The sequence below is a fragment of the Oncorhynchus nerka genome, linkage group LG13, assembly GCF_034236695.1.
Source record: "Oncorhynchus nerka isolate Pitt River linkage group LG13, Oner_Uvic_2.0, whole genome shotgun sequence".
In the NCBI taxonomy this organism is placed as follows: Eukaryota; Metazoa; Chordata; class Actinopteri; order Salmoniformes; family Salmonidae; genus Oncorhynchus; species Oncorhynchus nerka.
In genome coordinates, this window is record NC_088408.1 from 3,272,786 (window position 1) to 3,291,865 (window position 19,080).

Genomic DNA, 19,080 nt, shown 5'->3' on the forward strand with positions numbered 1-19,080 from the left:
CTCCAGGTTCCCTCGGAGAGTTCATCAATGAGCTTGATGCCTTGATAAGCTCCTTTCCTGAGGACGGCTCACCTCTCACAGTTCTGGGCGACTTTAACCTCCCCACGTCTACCTTTGACTCATTCCTCTCTGCCTCCTTCTTTCCACTCCTCTCCTCTTTTGACCTCACCCTCTCACCTTCCCCCTACTCACAAGGCAGGAAATACGCTCGACCTCATCTTTACTAGATGCTGTTCTTCCACTAACCTCGTTGCAACTCCCCTCCAAGTCTCCGACCACTACCTTGTATCCTTTTCCCTCTCGCTCTCATCCAACACTTCCCACACTGCCCCTACTCGGATGGTATCGCGCCGTCCCAACCTTCGCTCTCTCTCCCCCGCTACTCTCTCCTCTTCCATCCTATCATCTCTTCCTCTGCTCAAACCTTCTCCAACCTATCTCCTGATTCTGCCTCCTCAACCCTCCTCTCCTCCCTTTCTGCATCCTTTGACTCTCTATGTCCCCTATCCTCCAGGCCGGCTCGGTCCTCCCCCTCCCGCTCCGTGGCTCGACGACTCATTGCGAGCTCACAGAACAGGGCTCCGGGCAGCCGAGCGGAAATGGAGGAAAACCCGCCTCCCTGCAGACCTGGCATCCTTTCACTCCCTCCTCTCTACATTTTCCTCCTCTGTCTCTGCTGCTAAAGCCACTTTCTACCACTCTAAATTCCAAGCATCTGCCTCTAACCCTAGGAAGCTCTTTGCCACCTTCTCCTCCCTCCTGAATCCTCCTCCCCCCCTCCTCCTCTCTGCAGATGACTTCGTCAACCATTTTATAAAGAAGGTCGACGACATCCGATCCTCGTTTGCTAAGTCAAACGACACCGCTGGTTCTGCTCACACTGCCCTACCCTGTGCTCTGACCTCTTTCTCCCTCTCTCTCCAGATGACATCTCGCGTCTTGTGACGGCCGGCCGCCCAACAACCTGCCCGCTTGACCCTATCCCCTCCTCTCTTCTCCAGACCATTTCCGGTGACCTTCTCCCTTACCTCACCTCGCTCATCAACTCATCCCTGACCGCTGGCTACGTCCCTCCCGTCTTCAAGAGAGCGAGAGTTGCACCCCTTCTGAAAAAACCTACACTCGATCCCTCCGATGTCAACAACTACCGACCAGTATCCCTTCTTTCTTTTCTCTCCAAAACTCTTGAACGTGCCGTCCTTGGCCAGCTCTCCCGCTATCTCTCTCAGAATGACCTTCTTGATCCAAATCAGTCAGGTTTCAAGACTAGTCATTCAACTGAGACTGCTCTTCTCTGTATCACGGAGGCACTCCGCACTGCTAAAGCTAACTCTCTCTCCTCTGCTCTCATCCTTCTAGACCTATCGGCTGCCTTCGATACTGTGAACCATCAGATCCTCCTCTCCACCCTCTCCGAGTTGGGCATCTCCGGCGCGGCCCATGCTTGGATTGCGTCCTACCTGACAGGTCGCTCCTACCAGGTGGCGTGGCGAGAATCTGTCTCCTCACCGCGCTCTCACCACTGGTGTCCCCAGGGCTCTGTTCTAGGCCCTCTCCTATTCTCGCTATACACCAAGTCACTTGGCTCTGTCATAACCTCACATGGTCTCTCCTATCATTGCTATGCAGACGACACACAATTAATCTTCTCCTTTCCCCCCTCTGATGACCAGGTGGCGAATCGCATCTCTGCATGTCTGGCAGACATATCAGTGTGGATGACGGATCACCACCTCAAGCTGAACCTCGGCAAGACGGAGCTGCTCTTCCTCCCGGGGAAGGACTGCCCGTTCCATGATCTCGCCATCACGGTTGACAACTCCATCGTGTCCTCCTCCCAGAGCGCTAAGAACCTTGGCGTGATCCTGGACAACACCCTGTCGTTCTCAACTAACATCAAGGCGGTGGATGTAGGTTCTTAGCTGTAGGTTCTTAGGTTCTTCCTGTAGGTTCATGCTCTACAACATCCGCAGAGTACGACCCTGCCTCACACAGGAAGCGGCGCAGGTCCTAATCCAGGCACTTGTCATCTCCCGTCTGGATTACTGCAACTCGCTGTTGGCTGGGCTCCCTGCCTGTGCCATTAAACCCCTACAACTCATCCAGAACGCCGCAGCCCGTCTGGTGTTCAACCTTCCCAAGTTCTCTCACGTCACCCCGCTCCTCCGCTCTCTCCACTGGCTTCCAGTTGAAGCTCGCATCCGCTACAAGACCATGGTGCTTGCCTACGGAGCTGTGAGGGGAACGGCACCTCAGTACCTCCAGGCTCTGATCAGGCCCTACACCCAAACAAGGGCACTGCGTTCATCCACCTCTGGCCTGCTCGCCTCCCTACCACTGAGGAAGTACAGTTCCCGCTCAGCCCAGTCAAAACTGTTCGCTGCTCTGGCCCCCCAATGGTGGAACAAACTCCCTCACGACGCCAGGACAGCGGAGTCAATCACCACCTTCCGGAGACACTTGAAACCCCACCTCTTTAAGGAATACCTAGGATAGGATAAAGTAATCCTTCTCACCCCCCTTAAAAGACTTAGATGCACTATTGTAAAGTGGCTGTTCCACTGGATGTCATAAGGTGAATGCACCAATTTGTAAGTCGCTCTGGATAAGAGCGTCTGCTAAATGACTTAAATGTAAATGTAATAAACAACCCCTACCACCACAGAATACCACTGATAAACAACCCCTACCACCACTGATAAACAACCCCTACCACCACTGATAAACAACCCCTACCACCACAGAATACCACTGATAAACAACCCCTACCACCACAGAATACCACTGATAAACAACCCCTACCACCACAGAATACCACTGATAAACAACCCCTACCACCACAGAATACCACTGATAAACAACAACCACTACCACCACAGATAAACAACCCCTACCACCACAGAATACCACTGATAAACAACCCCTACCACCACAGAATACCACTGATAAACAACAACCCCAACCCCTGCTAGCCTCTCTACACTGGCTTCCTGTCAAAGCAAGGGTTGATTTCAAGGTTTTACTGCTAACCTACAAAGCATTACATGGGCTCCTACCTCTCTCTCTGATTTGGTCCTGCCGTACATACCTACACGTACGCTACGGTCACAAGACGCAGGCCTCCTAATTGTCCCTAGAATTTCTAAGCAAACAGCTGGAGGCTTTCTCCTATAGAGCTCCATTTTTATGTAATGGTCTGCCTACCCATGTGAGAGACGCCAACTCGGTCTCAACCTTTAAGTCTTTACTGAAGACTCATCTCTTCAGTAGGTCCTATGACTGAGTGTAGTCTGGCCCAGGAGTGTGAAGGTGAACGGAAAGGCTCTGGAGCAACGAACCACCCTTGCTGTCTCTGCCTGGCCGGTTCCCCTCTTTCAACTGGGATTCTCTGCCTCTAACCCTATTACAGGGGCTGAGTCACTGGCTTACTGGTGCTCTTCCATGCCGTTCCTAGGAGGGGTGCGTCACTTGAGTGGGTGGAGTCAATGACGTGATCTTCCTGTCCGGGTTGGCGCCCCCCTTGGGTTGTGCCATGGTGGAGATCATTGTGGGCTATACTCTGCCTTGTCTCAGGATGGTAAGTTGGTGGTTGAAGATATCCCTCTAGTGGTGTGGGGGCTGTGCTTTGGCAAAGTGGGTGGGGTTATATCCTTCCTGTTTGGCCCTGTCCGGGGGTGTCGTCGGATGGGGCCACAGTGTCTCCTGACCCCTCCTGTCTCAGCCTCCAGTATTTATGCTGCAATAGTTTGTGTTGGGGGGCATAGGGTCCGTTTGTTATATCAGGAGTACTTCTCCTGTATTATCCAGTGTCCTGTGTGAATTTAATAATTCTCTCTCTCTCTCTCATGACCTGACCCCTAGGACCATCCCTCAGGACTGACCTGATGACTCCTTGCTGTCCCCAGTCCACCTGGCCGTGCTGCTGCTCCAGTTTCAACTGTTCTGCCTGCAGCTATCAACAATCAACAACGTAGAACCCCGTAGGTCTGTTTCATACGACACTATCAACAACGTAGAACCCCGTAGGTCTGTTTCATACGACACTATCAACAACGTAGAACCCCGTAGGTCTGTTTCATACGACACTATCAACAACGTAGAACCCCGTAGGTCTGTTTCATACGACACTATCAACAACGTAGAACCCCGTAGGTCTGTTTTATGGACCGTTTTGGGAAGCTTAGCTCATTAGACACCACACCTATGGCTATAGTAGTAGGCTGAACTACACACACCTCAAACACACCTCAAACACAGCTCAAACACACCTCACACACACCTCACACCTCACACACACCTCACACACACCTCACACACACCTCACACACACCTCACACACACCTCAAACACACACCGTGTACTCACCCTGTAGAGAGTGTGTGTGTTGGCCTTGAGGCATGGGACCAGGTGGTTGTAGATCTGTAGACTATAGTAGTAGGCTGCTAGCTGCAGGGACAGGGCCGAGTGGGACTGCTTCTCAAAACACCTGTTAGCATCCAGGACCTGGGGGGGGGGGTACCAGTGTGGAGTATACAGGTGAAAAGAGGTCAGCATACAGATGAATGTAACTGACCAATCAGAGAGCAGAGCGTGTGTGTTACCTGCGGCAGAGCCAGGAGATAGGCCAGAGCCAGGGTCATGTCTCTGGGAAAGGCATCACTGGCCAGCTGCAGTAGTACTGAGAGAGAGAGACAGGAAACGATAACATATGTTTCCCATGCCAATAAAGCCCCTTGAATTGACCTGAGAAAGAGTGGGGGGACTTCACTTGCTTTGGAAATGTTAACATTTCATGTTTCCTATGCCAATAAAGACCTTACAACTGACATTTAATTGAGAGAGAGTGTGGAGGAGAGGTGGGAAGGAGAGAGAGAGAGAGAGGAACTAAATCTGAACTCTACCATCGAGAGAGAGAGGAGGAGGGACTAAAGCTGAACTCTACCATCAAGAGAGAGAGGAGGAGGGACTAAAGCTGAACTCTACCATCAAGAGAGAGAGGAGGAGGGACTAAAGCTGAACTCTACCATCAAGAGAGAGAGGAGGAGGGACTAAAGCTGAACTCTACCATCGAGAGAGAGGAGGAGGGACTAAAGCTGAACTCTACCATCGAGAGAGAGGAGGAGGGACTAAAGCTGAACTCTACCATCGAGAGAGAGGAGGAGGGACTAAAGCTGAACTCTACCATCGAGAGAGAGGAGGAGGGACTAAAGCTGAACTCTACCATCGAGAGAGAGGAGGAGGGACTAAAGCTGAACTCTACCAGAGAGAGACTAAAGCTGAGGAGGAGGAGGGACTAAAGCTGAACTCTACCATCGAGAGAGAGGAGGAGGACTAAAGCTGACTCTACCATAAGGAGGGACTGAACTCTACCATCGAGAGAGAGAGGAGGAGGGACTAAAGCTGAACTCTACCATCGAGAGAGAGAGGAGGGACTAAAGCTGAGAGGAGGAGGGACTAAAGCTGAACTCTACCATCGAGAGAGAGAGGAGGAGGGACTAAAGCTGAACTCTACCATCGAGAGAGAGAGGAGGAGGGACTAAAGCTGAACTCTACCATCAAGAGAGAGAGGAGGAGGGACTAAAGCTGAACTCTACCATCAAGAGAGAGAGGAGGAGGGACTAAAGCTGAACTCTACCATCAAGAGAGAGAGGAGGAGGGACTAAAGCTGAACTCTACCATCAAGAGAGAGAGGAGGAGGGACTAAAGCTGAACTCTACCATCAAGAGAGAGGAGGAGGGACTAAAGCTGAACTCTACCATCGAGAGAGAGGAGGAGGGACTAAATCTGAACTCTACCATCGAGAGAGAGGAGGAGGGACCACTCTACCAGAGAGAGAGGAGGAGGGACTAAAGCTGAACTCTACCATCGAGAGAGAGGAGGAGGACTAAAGATCGAGAGGAGGAGGGACTAAAGCTGAACTCTACCATCGAGAGAGAGGAGGAGGGACTAAAGCTGAACTCTACCATCGAGAGAGAGGAGGAGGGACTAAAGCTGAACTCTACCATCGAGAGAGAGGAGGAGGGACTAAAGCTGAACTCTACCATCAAGCTGAACTCTACCAGAGAGGAGGAGGGACTAAAGCGAGAGAGAGGAGGAGGGAACTGAACTCTACCATCAAGAGAGAGAGGAGGAGGGACTAAAGCTGAACTCTACCATCAGAGAGAGGAGAGGGACTAAAGCTGAGAGAGGAGGAGGGACTAAAGCTGAACTCTACCATCAAGAGAGAGGAGGAGGACTAAAGCTGAACTCTAAAGCTGAAGGGACTACTGAACTCTACCATCGAGAGAGAGGAGGAGGGACTAAAGCTGAACTCTACCATCAAGAGCTGAACTCTACCATCGAGAGGAGGAGGGACTAAAGCTGAACTCTACCATCAAGAGAGAGGAGGAGGGACTAAAGCTGAACTCTACCATCAAGAGAGAGAGGAGGAGGGAGCTGAAACCTGAAGGGACTAAAGCTGAATCAAGAGAGAGGAGGAGGGACTAAAGAACTCTACCATCAAGAGAGAGAGGAGGAGGGACTAAAGCTGAACTCTACCATCAAGAGAGGAGGAGGGACTAAAGCTGAACTCTACCATCAGAGAGGAGGAGGAGGGACTAAAGCTGAACTCTACCATCAAGAGAGAGGAGAGGACTAAAGCTGAACTCTACCATCAAGGAGGAGGAGGAGGGACTAAAGCTGAACTCTACCATCAAGAGAGAGGAGGAGGGACTAAAGCTGAACTCTACCATCAAGAGAGGAGGAGGGACTAAAGCTGAACTCTACCATCAAGAGAGAGGAGAGGGACTAAAGAGGAGGAGGAGGGACTAAAGCTGAACTCTACCATCAAGAGAGAGGAGGGACTAAAGCTGAACTCTACCATCAAGGAGGAGGAGGGACTAAAGCTGAACTCTACCATCAAGAGAGAGGAGGAGGGAGGAGGAGGAGGGACTAAAGAACTCTACCATGAACTCTACCATCAAGAGAGAGGAGGGACTAAAGCTGGGAGAGGGGGAGGAGGGGACTAAAGCTGAACTCTACCATCGAGAGAGAGGGAGGAGGGACTAAAGCTGAACTCCACCATCAAGAGAGAGGAGGGACTAAAGCTGAACTCCACCATCAAGAGAGAGAGGAGGGACTAAAGCTGAACTCCACCATCAAGAGAGAGAGGGGGGAGGAGGAGGGACTAAAGCTGAACTCTACCATCAAGAGAGAGAGGGGGGAGGAGGAGGGACTAAAGCTGAACTCTACCATCAAGAGAGAGAGGGGGGAGGAGGAGGGACTAAAGCTGAACTCTTCCACCATCAAGGGGGAGGAGGAGGGACTAAAGGGGAGGAGGAGGAGGGACTAAAGCTGAACTCCACCATCAAGAGAGAGAGGAGGGACTAAAGCTGAACTCTACCATCAAGAGAGAGAGAGAGAGGAGGAGGGACTAAAGCTGAACTCTACCATCAAGAGAGAGAGAGGGGAGGAGGAGGGACTAAAGCTGAACTCTACCATCAAGAGAGAGAGAGGGGAGGAGGAGGGACTAAAGCTGAACTCTACCATCAAGAGAGAGAGAGAGAGAGGAGGGACTAAAGCTGAACTCCACCATCGAGAGAGAGAGAGAGAGAGAGAGAGGAGGAGGGACTAAAGCTGAACTCTACCATCAAGAGAGAGGAGGAGGAGGGACTAAAGCTGAACTCAACCATCAAGAGAGAGGAGGAGGAGGGACTAAAGCTGAACTCTACCATCAAGGGAGAGATGAACACCGGGAATGCAATAATTAGTGGCTAAACTATCATTAACAAAATAAAACAGTGAGTAAACGCCATTTCCTTTCCACTACATCCCTGGTTGGGTCTGGCAAAACCCATTCATAAACATCAACATCCTGCCAGACAGGATCCACATTTGCCCGGCATTTCAGCTCCCAATGTAACCTTTGGTGGCACCTAATCAGTCAGTTCTGTACCTGCCTGACTGAGTGGCATTGTGGGTAGAATGAGCGACAACAAGAGAGCGAAACACTTCGGGAAATACAACTCAGTAGTCTGCTTGGAAATTAATTTTCAAGACCAATACATTTTTCATATGAACATATTCGATCGTTTTCTTTTCTCCTCGTTATAAATCAAGTACTTGTGAAGTACCAACTTGAGATAATGTCTGGTTTTCAAGATAATCCAGTACTTGAATTTCCAAAATTAAGTGCTTAAAGTACCTCAAGCACTATGTGATAGGGCGAGAGATCGAGAGCGAGAGAACGAGCGAGAGAGAGAGAGCGAGAACAAGAGAGAACAAAAGAACGAGAGAGAGCGAGGAGAAAAGAGAAGAGAGTGAGCGAGTGAGACAGCGAGAGAGCAAAGCTGAACTCTACCAAGAGAGAGGAGGAGGGACTAAAGCTGAACTCTACCAAGAGAAAGGAGGAGGGACTAAAGCTGAACTCTACCAAGAGAGAGAAGGAGGGACTAAAGCTGAACTCTACCAAGAGAAAGGAGGAGGGACTAAAGCTGAACTCTACCAAGAGAGAGGAGGAGGGACTAAAGCTGAACTCTACCAAGAGAGAGGAGGAGGGACTAAAGCTGAACTCTACCAAGAGAGAGAGCTACCATCAAAACACTTTCTCCCTGCCACCATACAGCGGGTGAATGACAGTCCGAGCACCTCAAACAGGAGCAACAGAGCAACGGGCACCCAACCCAGACCAGCTGGAGACCCTCCCAGACCTGCAAGACCTCCTCCTGAAGGACCTGCACCGAGAGAACCCACGCCCAGAGGACCCACACCCAGAGGACCCACGCCCAGAGAACCCACGCCCAGAGGACCCACGCCCAGAGGACCCACGCCCAGAGGACCCACGCCCAGAGGACCCACGCCCAGAGGACCCACGCCCAGAGGACCCACGCCCAGAGGACCCACGCCCAGAGAACCCACGCCCAGATAACCCACGCCCAGATAACCCACGCCCAGATAACCCACGCCCAGATGACCCACGCCCAGATGACCCACGCCCAGATGACCCACGCCCAGATGACCCACGCCCAGATGACCCACGCCCAGAGGACCTACACCCAGACCACAGCATCCCCAGCCACACCCCAATCAGCTAATACCCCCCCAAACAAACCCTGACCACACACTATATTGGCCTCCCCCATATCAGACAGCAAGATATGTTACCCGATTCAGGAAACTAGGCGGATGTCGCAAGTCACGACTTTACAGGAGAGCCGTTTGAATGTAAATTATGTCATCCTGTGTGCTACCTACATCCCCCCACTAGAATCCCCTATATCCCCCACTAGAATCCCCTACATCCCCCCACTAGAATCCCTATATCCCCCACTAGAATCCCCTACATCCCCCCACTAGAATCCCCTATATCCCCCCACTAGAATCCCCTATATCCCCCCACTAGAATCCCCTATACCCCCCCACTAGAATCCCCTATATCCCCCACTAGAATCCCTATATCCCCCCACTAGAATCCCCTATATCCCCCCCCACTAGAATCCCCTATATCCCCCCACTAGAATCCCTATATCCCCCACTAGAATCCCCTATATCCCCCCACTAGAATCCCCTATACCCCCCCACTAGAATCCCATATATCCCCCACTAGAACCCCCACTAGAATCCCTATATCCCCCCACTAGAATCCCCTATATCCCCCCACTAGAATCCCCTATACCCCCCCCCCCACTAGAATCCCTACATCCCCCCACTAGAATACTTTAGCTTCTCCATGCTACCCCCCCACTAGAATCCCTATATCCCCCACTAGAATCCCCTATCCCCCACTAGAATCCCATCCCCCCACTAGAATCCCCTATATCCCCTACATCCCCCCACTAGAATCCCCCATCCCCCACTAGAATCCCCTATATCCCCCCACTAGAATCCCCTATATCCCCCCACTAGAATCCCTATATCCCCCACTAGAATCCCCTATATCCCCCCCACTAGAATCCCTATATCCCCCACTAAAATCCCCCCCCACTAGAATCCCCTATATCCCCCCACTAGAATCCCTATATCCCCCACTAGAATCCCTACATGAAGACCCCCCACTAGAATCCCCACTAGAATCCCTATATCCCCCCACTAGAATCCCCTATATCCCCCCACTAGAATCCCTATATCCCCCCCCCACTAGAATCCCCTATAGAATCCCCCCACTAGAATCCCCTACATCCCCCACTAGAATCCCTATATCCCCCCACTAGAATCCCTATATCCCCCCCACTAGAATCCCCTATATCCCCCACTAGAATCCCCTATATCCCCCCCACTAGAATCCCTATATCCCCCCACTAGAATCCCCTATATCCCCCCACTAGAATCCCCTATATCCCCCCACTAGAATCCCTATATCCCCCCACTAGAATCCCCATTCTTTAATGAAGACAGCTTCTCCATCCTAGAGGGGAAAATCAACCATTTCCAGGCCCAGGGACATCTACTAGTCTGTGGCGACCTAAATGCCAGAACTGGACAAGAACCTGACACCCTCAGCACACAGGTGGACAAACACCAACCTGGAGGTGACAGCATCCCCTCCCCCATATGCCCCCCTTGGCACAACTACGACAACATAAGCAAAATCAGTCTATTTGAAAAGAGCATTACTCAATCATGAGGCATTAAAGCCAAAGTAAATGAGTAATAATAAGAAATGCTATAGATAGAAGGAGAGTAGTGTAGAAATCTACAAAAAAACAATTAAGCAACAACAAATTCAATCCCTTCTAGACAATTATCTCCGTTTAACATCTCCGTTTAACATCTCCGTTTAACATCTCCGTTTAACATCTCCGTTTAACATCTCCGTTTAACATCTCCGTTTAACATCTCCGTTTAACATCTCCGTTTAACATCTCCGTTTAACATCTCCGTTTTACATCTCCGTTTAACATCTCCGTTTAACATCTCCGTTTAACATCTCCGTTTAACATCTCCGTTTAACATCTCCGTTTAACTAAAGGTTTCACTGTAATAGAGAAGGTAGAACATCTAAACAGTATATTTGACCTCTCAGCTTCCCTATCAAATCTAAAAATTGAGTCTTACTCCTTCACTATGGAGAATCACTAAATCAATACAAAAATAAACTAAGGAAAAAGAAGGAACAGCACACGTCAGAAATCAGCTCAGAAGAAACCATAGAATCGAACCATTTCTGGGGAAAATTGGAAAATTGGAAAACTCTAAACAAACAACAAATAATGATGTTAAACGGAGATGTTAAACGGAGATGTTAAACGGAGATGTTAAACGGAGAAAACGGAGATGTTAAACGGAGATGTTAAACGGAGATGTTAAACGGAGATGTTAAACGGAGATGTTAAACGGAGATGTTAAACGGAGATGTTAAACGGAGTGGTTAAACGGAGATGTTTGGATAAAACCACTTCTCCAATCTTTTTAGCCCTATAACAAAGAATGAATTGCAAAAATATATACAAAAATCAACAACAAATCTTAGAATCAACTATTAAAGTCTACCAGAACCCACTGGATTCTCCAATTACATTGGATGAACTACAGGACAAAATACAAACCCTCCAACCCAAAAAGGCCTGTGGTGATGATGGTATCCTCAATGAAATGATCAAATATACAGAACACAAATTCCAATTTGGCCATACTAAAACTCTCATCATCCTTAGCTCTGGCATCTTCCCCAATATTTGGAACCAAATGTGACCCCGATAACTACTGGGGATATGGGTCAACAGCAACCTTGGGAAAATCCTCTGCATTATCATTAACAGCAGACTTGTCCATTTCCTCAGCGAAAACAATGTACTGAGCAAATGTCAAATTGGCTTTTTACCAAATTACCGTACAACAGACCACATATTCACCCTGCATAACCCTAATTGACAAACAAACAAACCAAAACAAACATCCTTCTCATGCTTTGTTGATTTAAAAAATGTTTGACTCAATTTGGCATCAGGGTCTGCTATACAAATTGATGGAAAGTGGTGTTGGGGGGAAAACATACAACATTATAAAATCCATGTAGACAAACAAGTATGCGGTTAAAATAGGCAAAACACACATTTCTTCCCACAAGGCCGTGGGGTGAGACAGGGATGCAGCTTAAGCCCCACCCTCTTCAACATATATATCAATTAATTGGCGAGGGCACTAGAACAGTCCCTCCCCTCCCTCCCTCGGGCTTTATTGGCATGGGAAATATACGTTTACATTACCAGAGCAAGTGAAATATATAAACAAAATGTAAATAAACAATAGAAATGAACAGTGAACATTACACTCACAAAACATGGTAAACATTTCACATGTCATATTATGTCTATGTACAGTGTTGTAACGATGTGCAAATAGTTAAAGTACAAAAGGGAAAATAAATAAACATAAATATGGGTTGAGTTTACAGTGGTGTTTTTTCTCTCCCTCCCTCCCCCAGTGGTGTTTTTTCTCTCCCTCCCTCCCCCAGTGTGTGTTTGTGTATTACCCTCTGTGGCAGGGAACAGGGTCTGTCCCTCTGTCTTGGTCTCAGCCAGCTTCCCAGTCCGCAGTAGAACCTCAGCAAACTGCTCCTGAGGTACGGCATCATACGACCCATACACATCTTCACTCTGAGAGAGACAAGAAAGAGACAAGAGGTTTAGAATGAGATGGGGTGAAGTCATGGGTGGGCCTGGGAGGCCATAAGCCCACCCACCTGGCAGCCAGGCCATAGGCCCACCCACCTGGCAGCCAGGCCATAAGCCCACCCACCTGGCAGCCAGGCCATAGGACCACCCACCGGGGAGCCAGGCCATAGGCCCACCCACCTGGCAGCCAGGCCATAGGCCCACCCACCTGGCAGCCAGGCCATAGGCCCACCCACTGGGGAGCCTAGCCAATCAGAATGAGTTTTTCCCCACAAACTGGCTTCATTACAGAAATAAATACTCCCCCCCCCCCCCAGACAATCCCACAGGTGAAGAACCCAGGATGTGGATGTCCTGGGTTGGCGTGGTTACACACGAGGCCGGTTAACCGGTTGGCAGCATATGGTCGAGAAATGATCATTCAACAGTTCTGGTGGACCTTGTTGCAGTCAGCCAATTGCACACTCCCTCAAAACTTGGTACACTTGGCATTTTATTGTCCCCCAGCACAAGGTGCACCTGTGTAATGATCGTGCTGTTTAATCGGCTTCTTGATATGCCACACCTGTCAGGTGGATGGAAACAGCAGAGGGAGCACCCCCCCCTATCCACATTGACGGGATCGCAGTGGAGAAGGTGGAAAGCTTCAAGTTCCTCAGCAAACACATCACTGACAAAATTAAATGGTCCACCCACACAGACAGTGTTGTGAAGAACGCGCAACAGAGCCTCTTCAACCACAGGAGGATGAAGAAATTTGGCTTGGCACCTAAAACCCTCAGAAACTTTTACAGATGCAACTGTACCGCCCACAAAGCTCTCCAGAGGGTGGTGCGGTATTCCCAACATATTACCGGGGGCAAACTTCCCTCCAGGACACCTACAGCACCTGATGTCAGAGGAAGAGCAAAAATATCATCAAGGACAACAACCACTCGAGCCACTGCCTGTTCACACCGCTATCATCTAGAAGGCGAGGTCAGGACAGGTGCATCAAAGCTGGGACCGAGAGACTGAAAAACAGCTTCTATCTCAAAGGCCATCAGACTGTTAAACAGCCATCTCCAGCACATTTGAGACTGCTGCCTATATACATAGACTAGGAATCACTGTATATATATGCATGTATTCTTAATCCATTCCTAACTTAGATTTAAGTGTATTTAGGGTATATGTTGTGAATTGTTAGTTATTACCGCACTGTCGGAGCTAGAAGCACAAGCATTTAGCTACATCCACAATAACATCTGCTAATCATGTGACCAATAACATCTGCGAACCATGTGACCAATAACATCTGCTAACCACGTGTACGTGACCAAAAACATATGCGAACCATGTGACCAATAACATCTGCTAACCACGTGTATGTGACCAATAACATCTGCTAACCACGTGTATGTGACCAATAACATCTGCTAACCACGTGTATGTGACCAATAACATCTGCTAACCATGTGTATGTGACCAATAACATCTGCTAACCATGTGTATGTGACCAATAACATCTGCTAACCATGTGTATGTGACCAATAACATCTGCTAACCATGTGTATGTGACCAATAACATCTGCTAACCATGTGACCAATAACATCTGCTAACCATGTGACCAATAACATCTGCTAACCATGTGACCAATAACATCTGCTAACCATGTGACCAATAACATCTGCTAACCATGTGACCAATAACATCTGCTAAGCATGTGACCAATAACATCTGCTAAGCATGTGACCAATAACATCTGCTAACCACGTGTATGTGACCAATAACATCTGCTAACCATGTGTATGTGACCAATAACATCTACTAACCATGTGACCAATAACATCTGCTAACCATGTGTATGTGACCAATAACATCTGCTAACCATGTGACCAATAACATCTGCTAACCACGTGTATGTGACCAATAACATCTGCTAACCACGTGTATGTGACCAATAACATCTGCTAACCACGTGTATGTGACCAATAACATCTGCTAACCATGTGACCAATAACATCTGCTAACCATGTGACCAATAACATCTGCTAACCATGTGACCAATAACATCTGCTAACCATGTGACCAATAACATCTGCTAACCATGTGACCAATAACATCTGCTAACCATGTGACCAATAACATCTGCTAACCATGTGTATGTGACCAATAACATCTACTAACCATGTGTATGTGACCAATAACATCTGCTAACCATGTGACCAATAACATCTGCTAACCATGTGACCAATAACATCTGCTAACCATGTGACCAATAACATCTGCTAACCATGTGACCAATAACATCTGCTAACCATGTGACCAATAACATCTGCTAACCATGTGACCAATAACATCTGCTAACCATGTGACCAATAACATCTGCTAACCAGGTGACCAATAACATCTGCTAACCAGGTGACCAATAACATCTGCTAACCAGGTGACCAATAACATCTGTTAACCATGTGACCAATAACATCTGCTAACCATGTGACCAATAACATCTGCTAACCATGTGACCAATAACATCTGCTAACCATGTGACCAATAACATCTGCTAACCATGTGACCAATAACATCTGCTAACCATGTGACCAATAACATCTGCTAACCATGTGACCAATAACATCTGCTAACCATGTGACCAATAACATCTGCTAACCATGTGTATGTGACCAATACTATTGTTCAGTACAGTATAATATATATACTATTGTTCAGTATAGTATAATATATATACTATTGTTCAGAATACAAACCAGACATTTGATCAGCTTAGGCCTCGGTTACTACGGTTACTAATCATTAGGCTAAACTGATGCTGGCAGTAGGCAGAGCATTAGTCATGAAAACACCTTACTATGGTACATCTTAATCTGCGTAAGGTGATACTGGAAGTAAACATTAAAACACCTGGTTTTCTGAGCCATCTTTGTAATGATTAAGTAAACACCTTCAGAGATAACAGCGGTCTGGGCTGTAGCTGAGCAGCCGGAGATCCCTGTTTGTTTTGTTTCGTGACAAAAGTTCGGAAAACAGTTCGGAAAACAAAGAATTAAAAATAGTTCCCACATAGAAACTTTATATGTCTGAATTCAGAATAAAATATGCTTTACATAAATAACATTGGCGCTGTGGTATAAGTTAAATTGATTGCCGATGTTCTGCCTTTATCAACGTCCCCTCAGGTAGCCTGATTTCAAAGCAAGTGAACGTTGAAATCAAACTATTATATTCATCTGACTTAATAATCGTATTATAGCATGCAACCATACTCAGTGTATAAAGAGGAGCAACAGGACGGACGGACAGGACAGACAGACAGACAGACAGGACAGGACATACAGGACAGACAGACAGGACAGGACATACAGGACAGACAGACAGACAGACAGGACAGGACAGACAGGACATACAGGACAGACAGACAGGACAGGACATACAGGACAGACAGACAGACAGACAGGACAGGACAGACAGGACATACAGGACAGACAGACAGACAGGACATACAGGACAGACAGGACATACACAGACAGACAGGACATACAGACAGACAGGACAGACAGACAGACAGGACATACAGGACACACAGGGAAGACAGGACATACAGACAGACAGGACATACAGACAGACAGGACATACAGACAGACAGGACATACAGACAGACAGGACATACAGACAAGACAGGACAGACAGGACATACAGGACAGACAGGACATACAGGACAGACAGGACAGACAGACAGACAGACAGACACAGACAGACAGACAGACAGACAGACAGACAGACAGACAGGACAGACAGACAGACAGGACAGACAGGACAGACAGGACAGACAGGACAGACAGGACGCTTTATGAGTACTGAGTAGTGATCCCAGGGTGCTCTATGAGTAGTGAGTAGTGATCCCAGGGTGCTCTGAGTAGTGAGTAGTGATCCCAGGGTGCTCTATGAGTAGTGAGTAGTGATCCCAGGGTGCTCTGAGTAGTGAGTAGTGATCCCAGGGTGCTCTGAGTAGTGAGTAGTGATCCCAGGGTGCTCTGAGTAGTGAGTAGTGATCCCAGGGTGCTCTGAGTAGTGAGTAGTGATCCCAGGGTGTTTTATGAGTACTGAGTAGTGATCCCAGGGTGTTTTATGAGTACTGAGTAGTGATCCCAGGGTGCTTTATGAGTAGTGAGTAGTGATCCCAGGGTGTTTTATGAGTAGTGAGTAGTGATCCCAGGGTGCTGTATGAGTAGTGAGTGATCCCAGGGTGCTTTATGAGTAGTGAGTGATCCCAGGGTGCTTTATGAGTAGTGAGTGATCCCGGGGTGCTTTATGAGTAGTGAGTAGTGGTCCCAGGGTGCTTTATGAGTAGTGATCCCAGGGTGCTTTATGAGTAGTGAGTGATCCCAGGGTGCTTTATGAGTAGTGAGTAGTGATCCCAGGGTGCTTTATGAGTAGTGATCCCAGGGTGCTTTATGAGTAGTGATCCCAGGGTGCTTTATGAGTAGTGATCCCAGGGTGCTTTATGAGTAGTGATCCCAGGGTGCTTTATGAGTAGTGATCCCAGGGTGCTTTATGAGTAGTGATCCCAGGGTGCTTTATGAGTAGTGAGTGATCCCAGGGTGCTTTATGAGTAGTGATCCCAGGGTGCTTTATGAGTAGTGAGTGATCCCAGGGTGCTCTATGAGTAGTGAGTAGTGATCCCAGGGTGCTTTATGAGTAGTGAGTAGTGATCCCAGGGTGCTCTATGAGTAGTGAGTAGTGATCCCAGGGTGCTTTATGAGTAGTGAGTGATCCCAGCGTGCTTTATGAGTAGTGAGTGATCCCAGGGTGCTTTATGAGTAGTGAGTAGTGATCCCAGGGTGCTTTATGAGTAGTGAGTAGTGATCCCAAGGTGCTTTATGAGTAGTGAGTAGTGATCCCATGGTGCTTTAGGAGTAGTGATCCCATGGTGCTTTAGGAGTAGTGAGTAGTGATCCCAGGGTGCTTTATGAGTAGTGAGTAGTGATCCCAGGGTGCTCTATGAGTAGTGAGTGATCCCAGGGTGCTTTATGAGTAGTGAGTGATCCCAGGGTGCTTTATGAGTAGTGAGTAGTGATCCCAGGGTGCTTTATGAGTAGTGAGTGATCCCAGGGTGCTTTATGAGTAGTGATCCCAGGGTGCTTTATGAGTAGTGAGTAGTGATCCCAGGGTGCTTTATGAGTAGTGATCCCAGGGTGCTTTATGAGTACTGAGTAGTGATCCCAGGGTGTTTTATGAGTAGTGAGTAGTGATCCCAGGGTGCTTTATGAGTAGTGAGTGATCCCAGGGTGCTTTATGAGTAGTGATCCCAGGGTGCTTTATGAGTAGTGATCCCAGGGTGCTTTAGGAGTAGTGAGGAGTGATCCCAGGGTGTTTTATGAGTAGTGAGTGATCCCAGGGTGTTTTATGAGTAGTGATCCCAGGGTGCTTTATGAGTAGTGAGTGATCCCAGGGTGCTTTATGAGTAGTGAGTAGTGATCCCAGGGTGCTTTATGAGTAGTGAGTGATCCCAGGGTGTTTTATGAGTAGTGAGTGATCCCAGGGTGCTTTATGAGTAGTGAGTGATCCCGGGGTGCTTTATGAGTAGTGAGTGATCCCAGGGTGCTCTATGAGTAGTGAGTGATCCCAGGTTGCTTTATGAGTAGTGAGTAGTGATCCCAGGGTGCTTTATGAGTAGTGAGTAGTGATCCCAGGGTGCTTTATGAGTAGTGAGGAGTGATCCCAGGGTGCTTTATGAGTAGTGAGTGATCCCAGGGTGCTTTAGGAGTAGTGAGTGATCCCAGGGTGCTTTAGGAGTAGTGATCCCAGGGTGCTTTAGGAGTAGTGAGTGATCCTAGGGTGCTTTATGAGTAGTGATCCCAGGGTGCTTTAGGAGTAGTGAGTGATCCTAGGGTGCTTTATGAGTAGTGATCCCAGGGTGCTTTAGGAGTAGTGAGTAGTGATCCCAGGGTGCTCTATGAGTAGTGAGTAGTGATCCCAGGGTGCTTTATGAGTAGTGATCCCAGGGTGCTTTAGGAGTAGTGAGTGATCCTAGGGTGCTTTATGAGTAGTGATCCCAGGGTGCTTTATGAGTAGTGAGTGATCCCGGGGTGCTTTATGAGTAGTGAGTGATCCCAGGGTGCTTTATGAGTAGTGAGTGATCCCAGGGTGTTTTATGAGTAGTGAGGAGTGATCCCAGGGTGCTTTATGAGTAGTGAGTGATCCCGGGGTGCTTTATGAGTAGTGAGTGATCCCAGGGTGCTCTATGAGTAGTGAGTGATCCCAGGGTGCTTTATGAGTAGTGAGTGATCCTAGGGTGTTTTATGAGTAGTGAGTGATCCCAGGGTGCTTTATGAGTAGTGAGTGATCCTAGGGTGTTTTATGAGTAGTGAGTGATCCTAGGGTGCTTTATGAGTAGTGAGTGATCCTAGGGTGCTTTATGAGTAGTGAGTGATCCCAGGGTGCTTTATGAGTAGTGAGTGATCCTAGGGTGCTTTATGAGTAGTGAGTGAT

General features: G+C 48.2%; 1 protein-coding gene across 1 annotated transcript in view; it reads right to left on the reverse strand.

Annotated features, from left to right (window-relative positions):
- nbas (NBAS subunit of NRZ tethering complex) overlaps positions 1-19,080 on the reverse strand; it is a 337,178-nt gene that overhangs the window by 137,556 nt on the left and 180,542 nt on the right. Inside the window, 3 exon segments of the mRNA XM_065026122.1 lie at positions 4,366-4,503; positions 4,602-4,678; positions 12,449-12,572. Coding sequence (XP_064882194.1) covers positions 4,366-4,503; positions 4,602-4,678; positions 12,449-12,572 — 339 coding nt within the window.